Source organism: Trichomycterus rosablanca, chromosome 2 (genome assembly GCF_030014385.1).
Source record: "Trichomycterus rosablanca isolate fTriRos1 chromosome 2, fTriRos1.hap1, whole genome shotgun sequence".
NCBI lineage: Eukaryota > Metazoa > Chordata > Actinopteri > Siluriformes > Trichomycteridae > Trichomycterus > Trichomycterus rosablanca.
The window spans coordinates 27076283-27098456 of NC_085989.1; the positions used below are offsets into that span (position 1 = coordinate 27076283).

At 35.8% G+C, this 22174-nt stretch overlaps 1 protein-coding gene across 1 annotated transcript in view; it reads left to right on the forward strand.

Annotated features, from left to right (window-relative positions):
• The window catches only part of csmd3b (CUB and Sushi multiple domains 3b), a 538328-nt gene that overhangs the window by 412147 nt on the left and 104007 nt on the right, over positions 1-22174 (forward strand). Inside the window, exons 35-39 of the mRNA XM_063013213.1 lie at positions 2838-2962; positions 3202-3298; positions 8440-8544; positions 11153-11271; positions 12835-12904. Coding sequence (XP_062869283.1) covers positions 2838-2962; positions 3202-3298; positions 8440-8544; positions 11153-11271; positions 12835-12904 — 516 coding nt within the window. The remainder of the gene's footprint in view (positions 1-2837; positions 2963-3201; positions 3299-8439; positions 8545-11152; positions 11272-12834; positions 12905-22174) is intronic.

Consider the following 22174-nt stretch of genomic DNA (forward strand, 5'->3'; position numbering starts at 1 on the left):
GCCCTTTAAAAGTATATGTAATGTAAGCTGTCTGTGTTTTATACATACAGCAAGCCTTATTATTTTGTTGCTGAATTAGCAGAAATATTATAATTTTACTTTACTTAAAATGGTTCCAGTAATTTAAATATTTACACTGAAGATTTGAAATATATTCTTTAATGTTCTACAATAAGTATATGCTTAGTATAAAAACCGTAGTGTCTGTGCTGCTCTAGGTTCTGTAAAGGGAAGAGGAAAAAAACTAATTATGTAAACCAACAGCATAAATTCAATCAGGACAAGGAGATGTATTTAATAGCCTGTCAATCAAAAGAACAAATCATCTAACAACGGTCATATCACAGTGTACTCGGCCAACTTATATTCTTACAATCTATTTGGTAAAGTGGATATGCATAACTGTGCATAGCAAACAACACCTAACTTTTTGAGAATGGTACATTTCTAATGTTTATTTTACTGTTATGACACCAACATTTACAAGCATTATTGTGACATCATAATATAATTAAATATGGTTGTGAATGAACATGTAAAATTGTATTAATGCAAGTAAACTAGAAACTGACATTCTTGCTACTCAACAAGAATAATTGTAACAATAGGCCTCAAAACTTTATTAGCCAACGACATTTTAAAACATGTATAAGTATTAAACATCAGAGACTAAATGGTATATATATTTAGTCTCTGATATTTTTACAGTATTCCATGTGTCAGTTTTTCTGTCCTTATTTTTTAAACTGCAAGTTTGGAAATAGCAGCGTTTTTGCTTCATTACCTGTGTGCACACAGCATTCTGTATAGCAGTGCTAAAATATGAATGAGTCTGATATTGCTGTGAACTGAATTTGTTTAATAATTTAAACACCTGGCACAGATCCTCTAAAACTTATCTTCACTCCCTTATTATCTGTATGTCCTGACCTGCTTTACTTTTTTTTTTTTTGCTGGAAAATCCATTCATTGATTCATTAATTTACTACCTGTTTTATCACTTTATATTTTATTTTCCCTGTTTTTACTTTATCCTGATCAGGGTTAAGGTGGATCTGATTCTTTGGGCAAAGGCAGAAAAAAAACCCTGCACAGGTTGCCAGTACATCACAGGGTGGACGCTCACACACACTTATGACTGCATGTCTTTGCACTTGTGGGAAGAAACCGGAGCACCTGGAGGAAACCCATAGGGACACATGCACACATAGGGAGAACATGCAAATACCTCACAGAATGGACCTTGGATGCTTGCATCACAGTTATGAAGAACTAATATGCTTTCAAAGAGCAAGTCAAAGAGCAGCAGGTTGCTTGTTAATTTGCCAAACACAGATTACTGTAACCATCTATACTGTTTAAACATTTTCTACACATCACATGTTTTATTATATGTGAAATGCACTAAATGCTACTAATTTTACTAAAAAATAATCTACTGAAGGATCTCGCACACTAACATTTTGTAATGTATTATGGTAACACCTAGTCTTTCATTAAAAAGTTTCAATGGATGCACCTCAATGTAAGCGCATCAGTGAGTTAGCAAACAGCCATGGTCAGCGAAATGTAGAAAGAACAATCCAGCACTACAAATAGATTTCTTTTTATAATAATCTGACAAAGTAATGTCTAATTTTAAAATTAATATTGAATGAATAAAAAAACCAAAAAAGCCAATCATGAGAGTCATCTTTGTTGAAAACATTGTCATGTCAGATGAACCAGATTCAGCTCAATGTATTCTCCAGTCTGACCAGAGATTGTTGTGGAAAAAAGCTAATATATGCACAACATTATTTTTTTTGTGATGTCCTTCAAAGTGTGGAGACATTTATTTATTAATTTTCAATAGCCCCATCATCCTGGTCAGTGTTAAGGGAAACCCAAAGCTGATTCTGAAAGCAAATGGCACAAGAGGGTGACATGACAGGGTGCCAGTGCCTCACTTTGTATTACACACTCACATATTTACATTCTTTAGTAATGTACAGTGGCCAGTCCACCTACTGGCATATATTGGGAGGTAAAAGGTAGCAAAGATCTTTAAGGATACCTACATGAAAAACACAGAACATGCCACATTTCAGAAATGTCAGGCTAGGAGTAAACCCAGTACTCTGAAGCTGTGTGTTCTCAAAATTACCTCACACCTGCCACTCTTATGCATGTTTGCCTACTTAAACAGCTTGTTTGTTATTTTCCATATGGACTGAACAGAAAACAATTAACAAAGTTCAACCTCTGTGGATATATTATGTAACCATTACTGAGGATGTCTCACAGCTCCAAGGACCTAGGTTTGATCCTTGGCTTCTATTACTTTATGGGTGGAGTATGGCATGTTTCTTAGTGTGATTGAGGATTGGCAGTCTGTGATATGCCAATAGCCTATTGATTTTTCTGTTCTGTCACATGTAATTCTTTTTTTTAATCTTCTTAATTAAATGCAGTGTGACCTCCCTCTAGGCTCACTGACGTCCCCTAGGGGGCTTCGACCCCCTGGTTGGAAACCACTGATCTAGACCCTATTAAGGATTAGGAGGTTATTAAAAATGAATACATAAATACATGAAATTCAGCAGTTTCATCCTTGTTTATTCTCCCAAATTATTAAAAAGCCCCATCCTATTGTTAAACATTATTCTAAATAGCAAATTGATTACATAAAGAAAAAGAAAAAACAATGCTGCAAGTTTTGCTTGAGTTAGTCATCAACAGATTGTATCACAGAAAGAGGCTTTTGGGAATCCAGGCCAACACTTGGTTTATGTTCAAGACTCGTGCTGTGTTAATGCTTGCTCTGATCACATCCCTTTGGGATCTTGCCTTGCCAGTGCCATGTGGAGGGGTTCTGACAGCACGTAAGGGCACCATCCTCTCCCCAGGATACCCTGAACCTTATGACAACAATCTCAATTGCGTGTGGAAGGTGTCAGTTCCTGAGGGAGCCGGAATCCAAGTGAGTCAAAAAGCTTGTGGAATGTCCCTTAACTGTTTACTTTTTACACTGTCAGTAGTGGTAATATTAAATACTTTATTAAAAGGGTAATATGTGCTAATGTGTAATATTAAAATACATTACACATCATAACCTAATCTTTTTATTTAGTTCTCTTTTATTGGTTATACTTTGGAAAATTATTTGAACCCCTTGATCACTATTGTAAGTTTGCTTCTGCCCTTCTCTTTTCTGCACAGATCCAGGTTGTGAGTTTTGCCACAGAACACAATTGGGATTCTCTAGATTTCTATGATGGAGCTGATAACAATGCCCCCAGATTGGGAAGCTATTCAGGTAAGACAAACACTAGACCAGAACCCAATTTTTCCACAGGCCAGATTTAGATCAGGTACTGGCTAGCTGTAGTCTTTGTTTTTACCAATGGTACAGTTATTAATATTAATATTATATTAATATTACTAATAATGTTATTAATAGATTAATAACCATTGCCAACAGTTGGATTAAATAAAGCACTGTGTTTATCAAATGCACCGTTTATTTTTTTTCTGCACAATTTTACAGCTGCTATTACTGGGATGTGTAAATGTCTAAAAACAATAACAGCTCATTTGCAAAGCACACATGGCCAATTACATATAGTGTAAATTATTTGTCTTTATTTGCAACTCTTATTACTAAGCTTACAATTAACAGTGGTACCATTAGCTTTTTTTTTTTTTTTTTTTTTTTTTTTTTTTTTTTTTTTTTTTTTTTTTTTTTTTTTTTTTTTTTGAACCCTGAGGTTCATTGAAAGCAAATCTTAATGGCAAAGCATAGTTCACTACAGTTTGGAGCATACCGCATTACTTTAGTAAACAAGGCAATTTAGTTAAATAAAGGTTTTGAATTTAACAACTTGTCCTACCATCACATAGCCCTGGTCTTACATCCACGTTTAGTGTAGATGTCGTTTAGTGTAGAAAGCCAGGCCTTATTCCCCAACATAAATCTCTGACCTCAGTAATGCTCTTACGACTAAATGGGAGTAAAATCCTTGCAGCCAATCCAAAATCCAGCTTTTTCTGTAGAGAGCATTTCTAGTCTAATTCTCATGACTTTGAATCGAATGACCTTACTGTTTTGAGTAACAAGTGATCGCCAGAATCTACCAGAATTGATCAAATGAGGCAACTTATCCTTTTGTTTACACAAAATAAGCCTACACATGAAGGTATCGTGGGTCCTGCCCCCAGACTTACTTTAGCTCATTAAAGTCCAACCTTTCAAAGGCTGAACTTTTTACAGCCAGCCGATCATGTTGTGTTTGCATGGCTAATTTATTGCCATTACTGGTGGAGCTGTAATTAGATGAAGAAGCCAATTGCACTGCTTGCCTTTTGTTTACCAAGAAAGTGACCAGTGGAAACACATCAATGCCAGAAGCAGACTCAGTGGGTCTCAGTCAATGGCTAGCTGAGTGCAGCAGGATAGGATTCACTGATTAGCCGGTTCTATTGGGATCTTGCAGTTCATCTGACTGCGAGTAACAAATCTACCCTTTGTTACTGCTGTGGGACCAAAGCTGTGGTCTTTGTTTTCTTTCAGATTAAGATGTTTATTGTTAAAATGAGAAGCATTTATTTAAGAGACAAAGAGCAGGTCATGTGACAGAAAAAAAATCTCAGCTGAGTTTTAGTGGAAGTAGTCGCCTTTTAAAACTTCATAACTGAATCTCTGGCTTGTGTAAATGTAAATGCTCTATACTTACAAATACCCCACACACAAAGCTGAACTCTTTGCTGGATCCCTTGCTGTTTTTTCTTCATTGATCGTAGGTAGTTTTCTGTTTTTACCTTAACTTTTTGTTTTTACCGCTTTTCTAATTACATTTAATGTTGTATAATTGTTTTAATAATAATGTATAATTGTGCTAGCCTTAATAAAAGCACATAGCATTGAGCTGGCACACATACTGTGCTTGTGTATTTTTTCATCAGCAGGATAAAGTCAACAGGATTTTACATAATGAATGTCTGCAAGTGGAAAAACTTCCTTTGTCACACTAGACTTACATGTAGCAATGTAAAGAAAGTGGGCAATATGTGGAAAATAATATTGCTGTAAAACAAATATACAATATTAAACTCAGCTTGCCGAATCTTGGTAGATCCTGTCCTGTAATGGACTGGCTCACTGTGCTTGATATGCGCCACAATATGTTCACACTATTTGTCTAGTACTTTAAAACATTTTTAAGTAATTGGTGACCTCAAAGTGACTTTTTTTTTGATAAATGACCCTGCTGACTTAAAGTAAAACACAATAAACTGCATAATAGACAAAACGTCTTTTTTTTCTCTCCAAAGGAACTAAATCAGTGTGTACATTCTTACACATGCAAGCATGTGGTTTGTATCTGTAATTTTAAAGTTTAAGAAAATGAATCATGCTAATATTAAATGTCATGTGTTATGCTCACTTCTGTTAAATTAGTACCGGGTATTTTATCCCTATTTCCAGTTACATAATTACTATTCCAGGTTAAATTGATCTGATTTACAATTAGGGTTGGCACTATTTTGCAGTGGGTAGCGCTGTTGGCTTACATTTGATTTGATTCTCTAGGCGGACATTAAAGGAACACAACATATTGCTTAGTCATACTCAACACTTTCCTTAAAGGCTCTTATTAAAAAAAATAATAATAATATTTAATAGCCATGTTTTTGGATCTACAAAAGGCATAGGCATACAACCTGGAAGCATGGAACTCTAAAAGATTTACACCAAATGCACTTTAGAGAGAAACTACTGATCTTTATCTACAACTTCCAAGAGAACAGAAGTCAAATCAACAACACCCTCTCAAAATGCATACCAAAAAAATGGGAGTCCCATAAGTCTGTCTGCTTATAACCCCACCAAACACCGACTGCAGCCTTTATGTAGACGATATCTTCATTGGCTACAAAGGGAATAAGATGAGCATCAGGGAACATTAACCACAGATAAGCTTAAATAAGATCCATAGGTGGTCAGACCTTACATTTTCAAAAACAAATACGGTATGAATGAACCTCTGTCTACTTTTAACTCTACATTCAGAGCTGAAACTATAAACCTCATTTCCAGAAAAGTTGCAACATTTTGTATAATGCAATAAAAAGAAGAATCTGTGATTTGTTAATTCTCTTGAATCGAAAAAAGATTTCCAATGTTTTCACTGATCAACCTCATTGTATTTTGTAAATATAAACTGATATAGAATTTTATGCCTTCAACACACTTCAAAACGTTTTAGCCACTCAAGGACTGCATGTTGTGTTTACAGTTGTAGCACATACAGAATGAGGCCTGGCATTGTCTAACCCAAAGGTTATGCACATTCAACAGTGGTTTCCAGCTTTGCCTTACACAGACTGAGATCTCTCCAGATTCCCTGAATCTTTTCATAATATAATAAACAGTAGATGGTTAAAATTATCAAGTTATTTGCAGTGATGTATTTAGAATTGTTCTTTTTAAACTGACTGTGTTATATTTCAGGAGAGAATAGCCAAAATAATGAGCCTCGACCCATCACTAGTTTTAAAGATTGATCTCCTGTTATACCCAATCATGATTCCCTTACCCCTTACCAATTAACTTGCTTATTGTGGAACACTAACTTATATTCTATAAACTTTTCACTCTTATTATGTCCCTGTCCCAATTTTTTTAAGCATGTTTTAAATGCTTTTCTGTTTACAAAATAAAATTAAGTTGATCAGTGAAAATACTGGAAATCTTTTTTTAACTCTAAAGATTCAAAAATGATAGATTCTTTTTTGAATTGCAATTTATAAAACAAATTTTTGTATATTTTTTATCTAACTAGGGACCCTATCAATTTCACAAATTATTCAAGTTTTTTGAGACTCACATTAGACAGTAAAATTTCTTTCGTACCATTTATAAAGCTGTTAAAAACAGATGCCTTAAAAACTTATATATATATAATAAAACTGTTTACAATGATCAAATTGGAAGCATATACCATAATATGATCTACACTGTACAATGGGAGCATCATCTATGGATCAGCCAGTAAGTTGTACATCCAGGCACTTGATACTATCTACCACCATGGAATAGAGCTGGCATTGGGAGCTTTTAGAACATCCTCTGCCCAAAGCCTATACATTAAAGCCAATGAAATGCCACTCAAAAGTAGACAGCTGAAATTAGCCCTACAAAATTAGGTTGGCTAAAGTCCAACTGGCACAACCAAGATCAAGCAGTAAAAACCGTAGGTATACCAAAGGCAAAGCACTAATTCCATCAACAGACATCAAACTCATACAGCAAGAGCATATGACAAACCGAGTGGACATGCCAGACCAACAATCACCCTAAGGCAAACCTCTTCATTGGAAAAAAATGACCATCGAAAATGTCTAGGACCAGACGGTGTACACAGAGTTGTATTAGACACACCAAACTGACTCACATAATAATCATAAGAGGCATTAATAAGAGGCAACATGCCAAACCCAGATTACAGTCAAACGCCTACTACTGGACTGTGATGACCACAAAAAACAACTCCTACCAGCAAAGACCATTAAGGAAATATCTAATACCACCCACACAGAGACACTAAAAAATCATTTAATAACAACTGAAGTCACACATAGACATATACAGTCGACAAACATAACTTAATATAGTATACAGTATATAGCAATATTATATATAATATAGCAAAATCATTACATGTCTCTTTGACATAAAAGTTTTTCATAACCATTCCTGCCATTAGCATTGCCCATTAGCAGACATAGCGTTAACAAACACGGCTGGGTGGCCCGGGTCCATTCTGTGTGGAGATTCTATGTGAATGTTGTCCGTGTCTGTGTGGGTTTGTTCAAAGGCATTCAGGCCAATTGGAGCTACTACAAATTGTGTGTGTGTGTGTGTGTGTGTGTGTGTGTGTGTGTGTGTGTGTGTGTGTGTGTGTGTGTGTGTGTGTGTGTGTGTGTGTGTGTGTGTGTGTGTGTGTCTGTGTCTGTGTCTGTGTCTGTGTCTGTCTGTGTGTGTGTCTGTCTCCTATGATGTACTGACCTTTTCGCGGTGATTCCTACCTTCTGTTTCATAAATCAGACCCACCATGATGCTGCCCAGTATAAAGTGGTGGCAAAACAGAAAATAAATGATTGACATACACTTAATGACCAAAGAGTAATTAAAGTAGAGAACCAAAAATGACCAAGATACTTATTTTTATTATAGCTATTGTAGTTGTATTTCCATAATGTTTTTAAATGACATACCTCACAGCTTTACAGCTTCTACAGTGGCCAGTCAGTGGTCATGATAATTACTACAATATGTAAAAAAAAGAAAGGACAAACAAATGGAAAATGTGATACAATGTGTTTGGCTAAAAAACACAGTTAAAATGTAAATTTTTGTGAAAATGAGTCAGGCATACTGTTATTTCTGTTTTGCAGGAACCACTATTCCTCAGTTGCTGAACAGCACATCCAACAACCTTTACCTGAACTTTGTGTCCGACATCAGTGTTTCAGCAGCAGGCTTCCATCTGGAATACACAGGTACAGCCAGAGAGCAGCTTTATCCACCGCTGTGATTTCTCCACTCATGCTTTATTTATTCGCTACACTGCAGGTGAGACTAGATGTACTAGACCACATGTAATATAATTTTCTTCTTTACTTTAAGGAGTTAGTTTTTTTTTTCCTACTAGCATACAGCAGCGTGCAAAGCTGTGATTGGTATGTCAGTCATTTCATTAAAATATGCTATTGCTCTTAAAATAACAATGCAAACATAACAGAGGCATTCTATGACTAAGGTTGCAAATCAGCTAAAAATGAAAATAGAAAATGTTTTTTCCAATTTGTGGGGCAGTTTCTCAGCATTATTTGGTTTTTGAATAAATAATGCTGGTGATCCAAAAATATGTGTACTTTATAAGGTACATTTGGTCTGTAGTTTTAATACTTAAGCTTTTTAGCAATATATTTTAATGAAAAGCGTATTTACTTGTTGGTGCTTAAAAGGTTACAGTTTTTTTTATATTTCGACATTATTGGCTAAAATAGTTGTATTTCTGTAGTGCAACAAGAAACATTACTTACTGTTTTGTGATGTTAACCCCTTGTATTGAAACACCAATGACTTTTAGCAAAAAAAAAAAAAAAATCCTTTTTTTGCGATCCTTTAAATAAATAGACGAAGATTATCCTAAAAATAAATTTTTCCGAAGTGTTTTCCAAGCTAACACACAGACTTTGTGGTGGATCAAAGTTCTCAGTTATTGGCAACTCCTTGTTTGATATTTCAACAACAAAAAAAATCTCTCTAATGATTTCTAAAGGCACATTAAGCTCTATCATGAATTGGTACAAGAGCACTATCCACAATGCTGTCTTAGAGGAGCAAAAATTGGCAGAGGATCTTTAGTTTGCCAACAAATGTGTGAGAAAATTATTATTTATTAAAAAGTTCAAATGTTTATTGGTAAAAACATTGTTTCTTAAAAAAAGATTGGAATGGATTTGCATATTTCTCCCAGTGCATAATATGATTTATGGATTCACAGAATCTTGAGGTATTTTAGTAAAATACGTTTTGCCATCCTTTCTTTAAGGGAATAGAAAGATTATCCTCAATCAATAATTTTTTTCTGAAGTGTTACCCCACTTACCCCACAGATTTTGTGGTGTATCAAATTTCTCTGTTCATTAGTCCTTTTTTTTTTTTTTAACAAAAAAAAAACTTTATTAAGCTTTATCTTTAAACAGCTTTATATTATTTCACAAAGAGTGGCACGGGGATGCAGCCACTCATATGGTTGATGCACAGCATAAGGTTTCTATGAGTCTTTTCCTTCAGTCCAGTTTGCTTTGCTGTTTATCAGTGTTTGTTTACACTCAGTATTTCAGTTTCCACCCACCTCCCTCTGGGGTGCAGGCATGAATGATGCAGTTTTGCGTTCAGTGTTTTCAGGTAGTTTCCAAACCCACAATGGCTCTAATTAGGATGAATTGTTACCAGATATGAATTAATATAGATATTTATTTTTAAATATTATCACATTGTGTACCACATTGTGGCTCATTAGGTAACGATTGTTTCACACATAACCAGAATCCTGGGGTTAATTCTCAGATTTTGTTTCTTTTGGACACATTCTTCTCATATTGTTTTGTTGGTTTCCACTGGGTATTGCTAGTTCCTTCCACTTTTTAGAATACATGCCAGTATGTGACATGGCTAATATAAATTGAAACCAAGTGTGAGTAAGTGATTGAAAAGGTCACTTTGTTACCCTGTATTTTATCTGTGTTTAGTTTTTCTAATATTGGCTCTTACTACTAATGATGAGTACATACATTTTAAACTATTCAGAAAACACCTATTTTTCTTCAATTTTGACCCATGACTGTCTTTAAAATTTGTTTATGATTTAAATTGTCACTTTTATTGGTTTTCCTGGGCATGGCACACACAGTTTTATTACATAAATGAGCTTTTTTACATTTTCAATAACCTGTGTTGCCTAATCTGGTATAATATGATGTATATCATGTGACAGTGCTCAGTCATGGTTTGAACAGTTTCATGAATAATTCAATTAAAAGTATTCACCCTATCCTCTCTTGTTTATCAAAACCATTCCTCCCTCACTCTTCTGGTGATTTTACATGGAATGACAGTTTTCTGTTCTCCTAGGACTTACATCGGTAGACCTTTTAAAGACATGTTTATTATATAATAACAACCAGTGACAGAGATGTGCCCCAGCAGGCCTATTTGGCATGTAATGAAATGCATGGAAAGACTGAGCATGCCAAGTCACCTAATTTCACCCCAGATCTGCCCAAATAATCTGTCTGGATCCAGGTGCTTGGAGAGCTGCACCTGCTCCACACAAATCCCTGCCAGGAGTTGACTTTTGTATCCATTAAATCATTAACAGTAAGGATCCATAATTTCTTAACTGAAATTTAATATTATGAAATCTGTTACAGAACAAGATATGTATATTCCAGACAGATGTCTTGCCATTTAATTGTTCCTACTCTACTAGTATTGTACTGGAACCACAATACAGCCACACTGCCTATTTAAAACCATAGTTGCCATTATTATGATGTCATGAGTTTAGTTTAAATTGGATGATTTTTGTGTTTACAGCAATTGGTCTTGATTCCTGCCCTGAGCCTCAGACCCCGACATATGGCATTAAATTGGGAGATCGTTACATGGTGGGAGATGTTGTTATGTTTCAGTGTGAACAAGGATATTCTTTACAGGTAAGAACACATTCTTTCTTAAAGATTTTGTTACATTAATAAAATTATCGTATGCTATTGCAATAGACTACTATTATTTTATGATGGACATTCAACAGTTTTAATTGTTTGTTGCAATTTATCTGGTAGTAACGTACCTCAATAAATCCATAAAATTGTACATTTAAATACAGTGTAATTGTAGGAGTAGTTTTATTAAGGATATTTTTTACTTTTATCCAGATATATTAAAAAATGTATTTGTAATTTAATAAACTGTAATGCGGTTTGGGATTTGGTCAAAATAGGTTGCAAATGGATTATTAATGTGGATTACATAATTCAAATAAATCATGCATTACACCAAATAAATTATTTCACTTCAAACAGTTTGAACCCAAGAAATTTATTTGATTAATTTCAATTTCATTTGTTAATAAACATCCATTGCTGCATTTCAGGCCTGCAACACATTACAAAAAAAGTTGGGACAAGGGCAGTTTAGGGCTAGTTATGAGTTTTTAAAAAATGCTATTATTTTAAACAGGTGATGTCAACAGGTGATTGTAATCATGGTTTGGTACAAAAGCAGCATCCATGATACTTTCTTTAAAGAGCAGGGAATCTCCAGTCTGTCAACAAATGTGTGAGAAAATTTAAATAATGTTGAAATGTTTAATGTTTAATAACAACAATAATATCAAGAATATTGATCAATAGCTGATATAACCACATAGCAAGCGATTACTGTAGCAAATCTTTGTCAAGCATTACAAAACAGAGTTATATTTACAAATTCCTTAAAAATTACTGTGCAACAGAAGTCTTATGGTAACCATGTTTAGAAGCGGTGTTGGGTTCTCTGGACTTGAAGGCATCTGGTATGAACCATCACACAGTGGAAACGTGTATTGTGGTCAGATAAATCAGCATTCCAGGTCTTTTTTTTGTTGTTGTTGTTGTTGTTGAAGAAATGGATACCGTGTGCTCCTGACCAAAGACGAAAAGGACCATCAAGACTTACCAGCAACATGTCCAAAAGCCAGGGTCTCTTATGCTATGGGGTTGTGTCAGTGCCCTTGGTAAAGATAATTTACACTTAGAGCAATACATGCTGCCTTAATAGAACATCTTTTCCAGGGATGCATTTTCAAAAAGACAATGTATAACCACATGCTGCACATATTACAAAGGGATGGCTGTAGAAGAGAGTACGCTTACTAGACTGACCTGCCTGCAAACCTGGCCTTTCTCCAACAGAGAATTTTGACATAAAAACTGTGACAATGGCACTGTTGCACACCTTGAGATGTGTTTGAAGGAAGAATGGGGAAAAAAAACACTTCATCGCTTGGTATCCTCCGTGTCAAAATGTCTTTTAAATGTTGTGAGAAGAAATGGCATCATTACAAAGTGGTAAATGCTTTACCGTCCCAACTTTTTTGGAATGTGTTTAGGGTGAAATGCAGGAATGGATGTTTATTAACCAATAAAATAAAGTTAAACTTCAGATGTAGCATTTTTCATGTCCCAACTTTTTCTGATTTGTATCTCTTTTATTGATGATTTATTTATTTTTCGCAGGGAAATGCTCACATTACATGTATGCCAGGACCAGTAAGAAGATGGAATTATCCTGTGCCACTCTGCATTGGTATGGTCATTTATACATTTTTTTTTTTTTTTTTTTTAAAGCTACTGTCGGGCTAGCTCAATAAACTTAAAACAAGTGTCAGTGTTACATATGCTAAATTATTATAAGCATTAACATTCTTGCTAGTTCTGAAGTAAACAAATGTTCATTCAAACTACAGGTTAGTTTAATTGTTAACTTGTGTTAACAATGGTGTAGATTTAGTACAAGAGCTTTTCTTATTTGTATCCTTAATACGTATCTCCAGTCTTACCGGAATCATTTTACATGCCACCACTGAAGAGTTTTGGGACCTGTATATATTTGTTACAATTTTAAGGCTGCTTTAAAGGCTGTTTTAGAGGCCGCTTCTACTGAAAGCTTCATGCCACCTACTGTTTTACCTCCTAGACTAGAAATCATAAAATGCTTAGCAGATTAATTAACTTTCCAGCTGCTCATTTAACGAATGCACTCCCAAAACCCACGACATGGCTTTTTAATACTTATTTCCAAGTGCTTTCTGTTGAGCGTAGATAAGGAGCAGCACATTCCTGAATGTGAGTGAATGAATGAATGTAGTAAAACATAAACAAAACAGCATTTTATTCTGAGTTGATGGCTAGGTTATGCAAAACAAGTTTCTTTGGCATAAATAATGAGGTAAATATCACACTTGAATTAAACTGATAGTCTGCCCCAAAGTGTGCTTTTGTCTTCTCATATTGTCTCAGTGCGGGTTTAAATGATACTGGATGGAGAACCATTATTCCATTTTATAGAAATTACACAGGGTTGGGTATCAAATTCAGCTATTCATTTCGTTGCACTAACTGCTTCATTGTGATCAAGGACACAAGTTGGTCCAGCACAGCTTGAAACACTGGGCACAAGATAGTATGCATCTTTGACATGGTGTCAATCCATCGCAAGGCATCAGTCACACCTATAGGGCAAATCCAATATCTGCACTAATTTGGAAGGTGGATATAAGATGTGTACTCAATACATACATTTTCATTCAACCTTGTTCATTGTACCATGTACAAACATTACATATTGCTTGTCTATTCATTTAGTAAAAACTGCACTGTATACCCTTTGTGAACTTCAGTGATAAAAAATAAGTATGTAGTATTAATGTAGTACCTAAGCTTGTGGCATTAATCTGTAAGGTATATTTTATAAAACATTCAGGCTTTAACAACATACACCGACTAGGCATAACATTATGAACACTGACAGGTGAAGTGAATAACACTGATTATCTCTTCATCACAGCACTTGTTAGTGGGTGGGATATATTAGGCAGCAAGTGAACATTTTATCCTCAAAGTTGATGTGTTAGACGCAGGAAAAATGGGTAAGCGTAAGGATTTAAGCAGGTTTGACAAGGGCCAAATTGTGATGCTAGACAACTGGGTCAGAGCATCTCCAAAACTGCAGCTCTTGTGGGGTGTTCCCAGTCTGCAGTGGTCAGTATCTATCAAAAGTAGTCCAAGGAAGGAACGGTGGTAAACCGACGACAGGGTCATGGGCGGCCAAGGCTCATTGATGCATGTGGGGAGCGAAGGCTGGCCCGTGTGGTCCGATCCAACAGACGAGCTACTGTTCAGGCTCTGTGCTATTAATTGGAAAATGATGGGTTCAAATTGGGGCTTGAGCAAGGCCTCAATTAACCCTATTGGTTCCAGTGGTGCAGTTTAAATGCTGACCATGCACTCCAACCCCAGCTTCCAAACAAGTTGGGCTGCGCAGAAAAAGAAGTTCATTGTACTGTACATGTGTATATCTATATACGACAAATCAAGAAATTCTATTATGTGCTGATTGGTTCATGCAGATATTTGCAGCTTATAGAATGAGTACCACACAACATGTGATCAGCCCTGAAATATTAAGTTTTTTTCCATAATTCTGGTCTCTGTCTATAAGAAGTTTTACTTGTTCTCCCAGTACGTCCATGTAATTATTATTTTCACCCACCTTCCAACACATGCAGAGGAAGATCTGGCTACTCTAAATTATCACTAGGTGTGAATATTGACACTGTCCAGGTTGTTTTACCTCCCTGCACCCAGTGTTTCCTGGTACTCTTCTTAACAGAATAGGTTCCGATACCTTTAAGACACATTACCATGAATACTGATTTAAACAATGTTGCCCAACTCCATCCTTATGTACATTTAGGAAGGTTTTACTGTTAAATTAGATCTACAGCTGATTTAAGACGTAACAGGGAGAAGAAGTGCTTTGAAACTATAAGAAATTGCAAAATTGCACATGCATACAAGGTAAAAAATCTAATTACAAAATATTAGGAACTCTTACGCAACATGTTAAACTCACTCTGTCAGCAAGCTAAAATGTCTACAGCAACATGAATTATTATAAGATTTTATATCTATTAAAACAAGTTCCTGAAACACTGTAAAATGCTGTGAACAGTATTAGAGGCTTGAGCTGAAAACTACATTCACTTTTAGCATGCTCACACGTTAAACATTTATCACCATATTATTCTCACAGTAACGACAACCAACCAGAACTGATGGCTGATTTAAAAAAAAATAAAAAAGGATCAATGTCTGGTGTTTGTCCTTCATACTTGAAACATTATTTCATGTTATTACTCTTTCACTTCCATTCTGGATCTTCCATTCAGTACCTATAACTTTAGAGGAATAAGTCATTTATTACATATAAATGGTATTTATAAGTAATACGAGGCCTGGTGATCTGGTTTTAATGTTTGTGTCCAGGCACTGTGTGTGTAAAATTTGGAATGTTTTTCTCAAATCTGGGTGTGGGTTTCCTACAGTTTTCTCCCACCCCCTTAAAACCTGAGGTTAGATGTTTGGCTGCTATATTTTGGCCTGCATGGAAGTCCTATGCTGGCTAGTTTAACTAGTAATATATAAAATAATAAATTACTTTATTGTTCTCTCTTAATATATCAATAGTTTGTGTTTTACAGCCCCCTGTTGACTATAGTTGTACTGTATGGAAGCCATCCGTGTACTTTTAAACTGCAGAAACCCCTAATGTATTAATCGATCACTGATGCCTTTTACTCATTTGTAATATTTCATAGCTTTATTTTGAATAATAACACATGCTGACAAACTTAGATATGATAGATATTGAATTTATATTCATTTTGTTAATGGATGTAATGGAACCCTATTAAGTTTGACCACATTGCAAGACAACCTTGTTTACATCATGCAACAGTGCTTTAAAATACATTTTATTTATAGGAATCTCTTACAAATTATTAGCTCCATTTTGGAATATAGTAATGTTGTGCAGCCCCCTCACACTTCTTGTTCTTAGATAAAACCTCAGTTAGAGATTAATCAACTTTAAAGTTAAAGTAAAATCATTTACTTCTATATCTGGCTTTATTTAGACATCAAGCCTTCACCAGCCACTATATTAGGTTCACATACCTTGTTTGTACATTCTTGGACCCTTTGATGGCTACACGTATCAGATAGATGAACTTTGTGGGTAAATATTTACTGACTGTAGACCATCAATTGCTCTGTAAACATTGTTATCCCCTCTATCCCCTCTATCCCATCCATCAGTATACGTGGACTTCTATTGAAGCCAAATCATTCTCAGCACTGCAGATACTAACACAGTAGTGCCATAGTAGTGTTTGATGAGGTACCAGTAAGAGTGTATCAGGTTCAGCTGTGTTGTTGGGTATTTTAAACAGCTCTGTGTCGATGCAAAAATTGAAATAGTGCTTCTACCAAAAATAAAACTAACAACATTCTGTGATCAAAAAACCTCCTCTAATAAAGGGCTAAATGAAGATAAGCGCACATTGTGCATAAAAAATGGCTTTTAACTGTACACCTAAAATGTGTGCTTAATAAATCAGCAAATACATGTAAACAGTACTTTAAAAACCCTAATGCTGCTGCATTTACTATGGTTCACCATTCAAACAATTATGAATAATTGTGTGGGTTAATTTCTGTTGATGGATGGGGTAAAAGAGGATGACAATGTTTAAAGCTACAGTCAGTAATTGTATTTTCAGATCTGCTCTGTAGGTGTAGATCATAAAGTGTATAAAGTAATGTATGCAGAAGGTATGTGCATTTACTAAAATAGGCAGCGAGTGCAGAAACTAATTACAACAATCTAGAAGGTTAATGTGTTAATGAATACTTTTTAAAGAGAAGTAAAACATTTAAAGAGTAAAAACCAGAAATTAATAAATGATCATTGACAGCTAGAACGTCTTGAAGGTGCTGAGTGGGAGTAAGACTTGATGCAATGAGGAATTATTTAAAATTCGAAGCCTAATAAGCACACAGAGTGCTAAGCAAAATAATTAATTAATGCTGTTCATTTTTAGTTTGTGGAAATATAAATGTCTCAGCGAGAGGTTTCTTGGAGCCACTTAAGTATGCCAGTTTATATTCACTGTGTGGAGCTTGAAAAAGGTGGAGACGTGATCATGCATGGATTATCATTCTGCCTCAGACAGGACAGATTTTCTGACTATTTTAAGATGGATAAATTATGGCTATGAAGTAGATACATATGGTCAGCAATAAAACTCATGTGTAACTCAAAATGGGTTTGATTAGTATGAGGGGGCCCAGTGTGTGCTGAGATAACATTTCGCACAGTGTTCCACCACCACCACCACCAGTCTGAACTGCTAAGTGAAGGCAGTATGGACTAGTCTGACAAGGTGTTTCTACCAGTCAAATTGTTTTTGTTCGTCCTCATTATTTTATGTAAACCTTATAAACATGTAAGTGTGAATAATACAATCATATTAATAATACAAAAAATATATAGATAATGGCTAGTGGTCAGTGTGGTGTTTCTTACACAAATTGGGATTGGAAAAGACTATACAAACTAATAAAAATAGCACCACTATACTGGGATCAGGGGAGCCTGCTGTGATCCTTATACTCCACAAAGTAAATTAAATCAATCTCATTAATTTTGTTCAGCACTCTGTGCATGTTAATGTTCCAGTGCTTAAGTTTTTACTCCCAGAGTTTCTCTACAAGCATCCTTTCTCAATTTCCGGAGCTTTCCAGTTGGACAGCTGGGACTCCCGGAGATCAGCTCATCCTCTGTCCCAGTGCGCCCAGTGGATGCCTTTGAAAAGTTTTAATTGAACAAAGGGTGCCTAATTTATCTTTTTTCTTTTTATGGATCTTTGTCTTTGTCCATTCCTCTGAATTTCGCTTATTTTGCTACTTTGAAAATGCTTTATTTACTGTAATGTGCGCTAACCTAACTAACTTATGCTTTGTTACAATCAGGCCCTGATTTACTTTCATCTATTATAAATGTTATTCACTTGTTTAAACATTCTAATAAATTGCATGTTTTAACAGCAGTATGAGGGGAAAACTAGACATTAAGAACAAAAATAATGCAAAAATAAAATAACAGTAAATTAAAGTAATTTTTTTAAATGCATTGTGTCTAAACGCAGATATTTAGAACATGTACAGCATTTAGCAGATGCTTTAATCCAAAGAGACTTTTGTGAATGAATACCATTCAAGCACTTGGAGATTAAGGGCTTTGCTCAAGGTTCCAACAGTGGCAACCTGGAGCTGGTAGAGCTCAAATCAGCGACAGATAGTAATCCAGCTAACACTGCCTGTGCAATATAGTAAGCAGCAACTAACATGCAACTGCAAACAACATGCAACAAATATGCTGTTAAATGTTATATGAAATGTGGTATTAAGTGTTTTGACAGTAGATCAAAGTAAAATTATCATAAAATATTTATCAAAAATTAATAATGCTATTAATAATGGTATTATTAATGTTTACGTTCAGATTTATATAAAATGTAGAAGTTTTCTCTTTGTAGACCTATTCTCATCACTACAACTGCTGCAGTTGTGCAAATTTTGCATTAGATTAGTAACTGCATTTTCCTCATGTTCATTTTTGCGCACTTGCTATTATGTACACACTTGATGAATTAGATAGATGGATAGAAATACTGTCTGGAAAGATTACAAACCCATTGCTAAGGCTTTGGAACTCCACCGAACCACAAAGAGAGCCATTATCCATAGATATAAAAAAACATGGAACAGTGTTGAATCTCTCAGAAGGGGCCTACCAAAAATTAACCAAGAACATATCAAATTCTCATCCAGGTAGTCACAATAGAACCCAAACAAACATCTACAAACTGCAGGCCTCATGTTCCTCAGTAAAGGTGAATGTAGGCCTACAGTGTATCACAAAAGTGAGTACACCCCTCACATTTCTGCAAATATTTCATTATATCTTTTCATGGGACAACACTATAGAAATAAAACTTGGATATAACTTAGAGTAGTCAGTGTACAACTTGTATAGCAGTGTAGATTTACTGTCTTCTGAAAATAACTCAACACACAGCCATTAATGTCTAAATGGCTGGCAACATAAGTGAGTACACCCCACAGTGAACATGTCCAAATTGTGCCCAAAGTGTCAATATTTTGTGTGACCACCATTATTATCCAGCACTGCCTTAACCCTCCTGGGCATGGAATTCACCAGAGCTGCACAGGTTGCTACTGGAATCCTCTTCCACTCCTCCATGATGACATCACGGAGCTGGTGGATGTTAGACACCTTGAACTCCTCCACCTTCCACTTGAGGATGCGCCACAGGTGCTCAATTGGGTTTAGTCCATCACCTTTACCTTCAGCTTCCTCAGCAAGGCAGTTGTCATCTTGGAGGTTGTGTTTGGGGTCGTTATCCTGTTGGAAAACTGCCATGAGGCCCAGTTTTCGAAGGGAGGGGATCATGCTCTGTTTCAGAATGTCACAGTACATGTTGGAATTCATGTTTCCCTCAATGAACTGCAGCTCCCCAGTGCCAGCAACACTCATGCAGCCCAAGACCATGATGCTACCACCACTATGCTTGACTGTAGGCAAGATACAGTTGTCTTGGTACTTCTCACCAGGGCGCCACCACACATGCTGGACACCATCTGAGCCAAACAAGTTTATCTTGGTCTCGTCAGACCACAGGGCATTCCAGTAATCCATGTTCTTGGACTGCTTGTTTTCAGCAAACTGTTTGCTGGCTTTCTTGTGCGTCAGCTTCCTTCTGGGATGACGACCATGCAGACCGAGTTGATGCAGTGTGCGGCGTATGGTCTGAGCACTGACAGGCTGACCTCCCACGTCTTCAACCTCTGCAGCAATGTTGGCAGCACTCATGTGTCTATTTTTTAAAGCCAACCTCTGGATATGACGCCGAACACGTGGACTCAACTTCTTTGGTCGACCCTGGCGAAGCCTGTTCCGAGTGGAACCTGTCCTGGAAAACCGCTGTATGACCTTGGCCACCATGCTGTAGCTCAGTTTCAGGGTGTTAGCAATCTTCTTATAGCCCAGGCCATCTTTGTGGAGAGCAACAATTCTATTTCTCACATCCTCAGAGAGTTCTTTGCCATGAGGTGCCATGTTGAATATCCAGTGGCCAGTATGAGAGAATTGTACCCAAAACACCAAATTTAACAGCCCTGCTCCCCATTTACACCTGGGACCTTGACACATGACACCAGGGAGGGACAACGACACATTTGGGCACAATTTGGACATGTTCACTGTGGGGTGTACTCACTTATGTTGCCAGCTATTTAGACATTAATGGCTGTGTGTTGAGTTATTTTCAGAAGACAGTAAATCTACACTGCTATACAAGCTGTACACTGACTACTCTAAGTTATATCCAAGTTTCATGTCTATAGTGTTGTCCCATGAAAAGATATAATGAAATATTTGCAGAAATGTGAGGGGTGTACTCACTTTTGTGATACACTGTACATGTTACCACAACAAGAAAGACACTGGGCAAATCAACCACTGCTGACCAAAAACAACACAAAGGCTCGATTTGCATTTTCCAAAATCATCTAGATGACTTTCAAGAATTTTGGCATAGCATTGTGTAAGCTGATTAGTTAAAGGTGAACTTTTTTGAAAGACAAAAGTCAAACATGTTGGTGGTAGAGTGATGGTCTGTGCTGCATTGCTTCTGTAGAAACTGGATGACTTGTCATAATTAATGGAGTCATGAGTTCTGCTATTAGAAAAACTTAAAAAAGAATGTCCACCTTTTAGTTTGTGGCCTAAGGCTTAAGCACAGTTGGTTTATGCAGCAGGGCAGTGATTCAAAAGACACAAGCTAAATAGCACAAAAGAAAAAAAATTAAGGTCTTATCGAAGCATCTTAAAGGAATTTAAGTCAGGACTTGACTCGGGCCACTCCAAAACCTTTTAATGTAACCGAATTACAACAATTATGCCAGGACAAGTGAGCCAACATTCACAGAAGTCTTGAGTTATTGCAAACATTTAATTGCAGTTGTTTTAGCCAGTGGTGGCAGAACCAGTTATTAAGTTTTTTTTTTTTTTTTTTTTTTACTTTTTCACATGGGTGATAGGTTTCGAATAGATCTCAATCTTCAAAAAATTTAATTTTCATTTAAAAGCTCTATTTTGTGTTTACACATGTTGTCTTTATCCTGTCGATTAGTTAAAAGATCTAAAATATTTAAATGTGACAAATTAGCAAACATAGACGGACAGATCAGACAGAAGATCTGATTTCTTTCCAGTAATTATGCTACGTGTTTTGCCTTGCTGAATAGAAATGCCTGTTTGTTAGTGCGAACACACAATATTTGCAAATCTGTTAAATTAGGGTGCACATTTTGCTAGTGTTATAAAGTTGCCATATGTTTTTATAAACCTTCAACCTTTACAGATGGAACCGATGAAATTATAATATGTATTTTATTATTTACTAAATGTTTTACTGTTTTTGTTATAAACCAGAAAAAACACAAACAGTAGACATTATCTTGATGCAACTTTACAAAATCTAGGACTAAAAACCAAAGGCTCTCATGCTACGCTTTCATAGGAGACATTTCCACAGCAAAGTTTGACGCTCCATTTATCATGAGGCTTAAAATAAGCAAGCTGTGTAGAAATACAGGGATGTATTTATGTTAAAGCATACAGAATTGCATGACTAATGTTTTGTGTCAGATCTGTTGAAAGTTCTGTAATCTAATTGGAGGACCAGTAGTGTATTTTTTTTTTTCATTTAGGATGTATGTTTTATTCAGTTAATGTATAACTGAATAAAACATACATCTTAAATAAAGCTCTGTATGGCTAAAAGCATGTGGACCCCTGACCTTTGTTCATTTATAATAACCTTAAATCCTCTTGGAATTTGGATTCATTTAGTCAGAAGAGCATTTG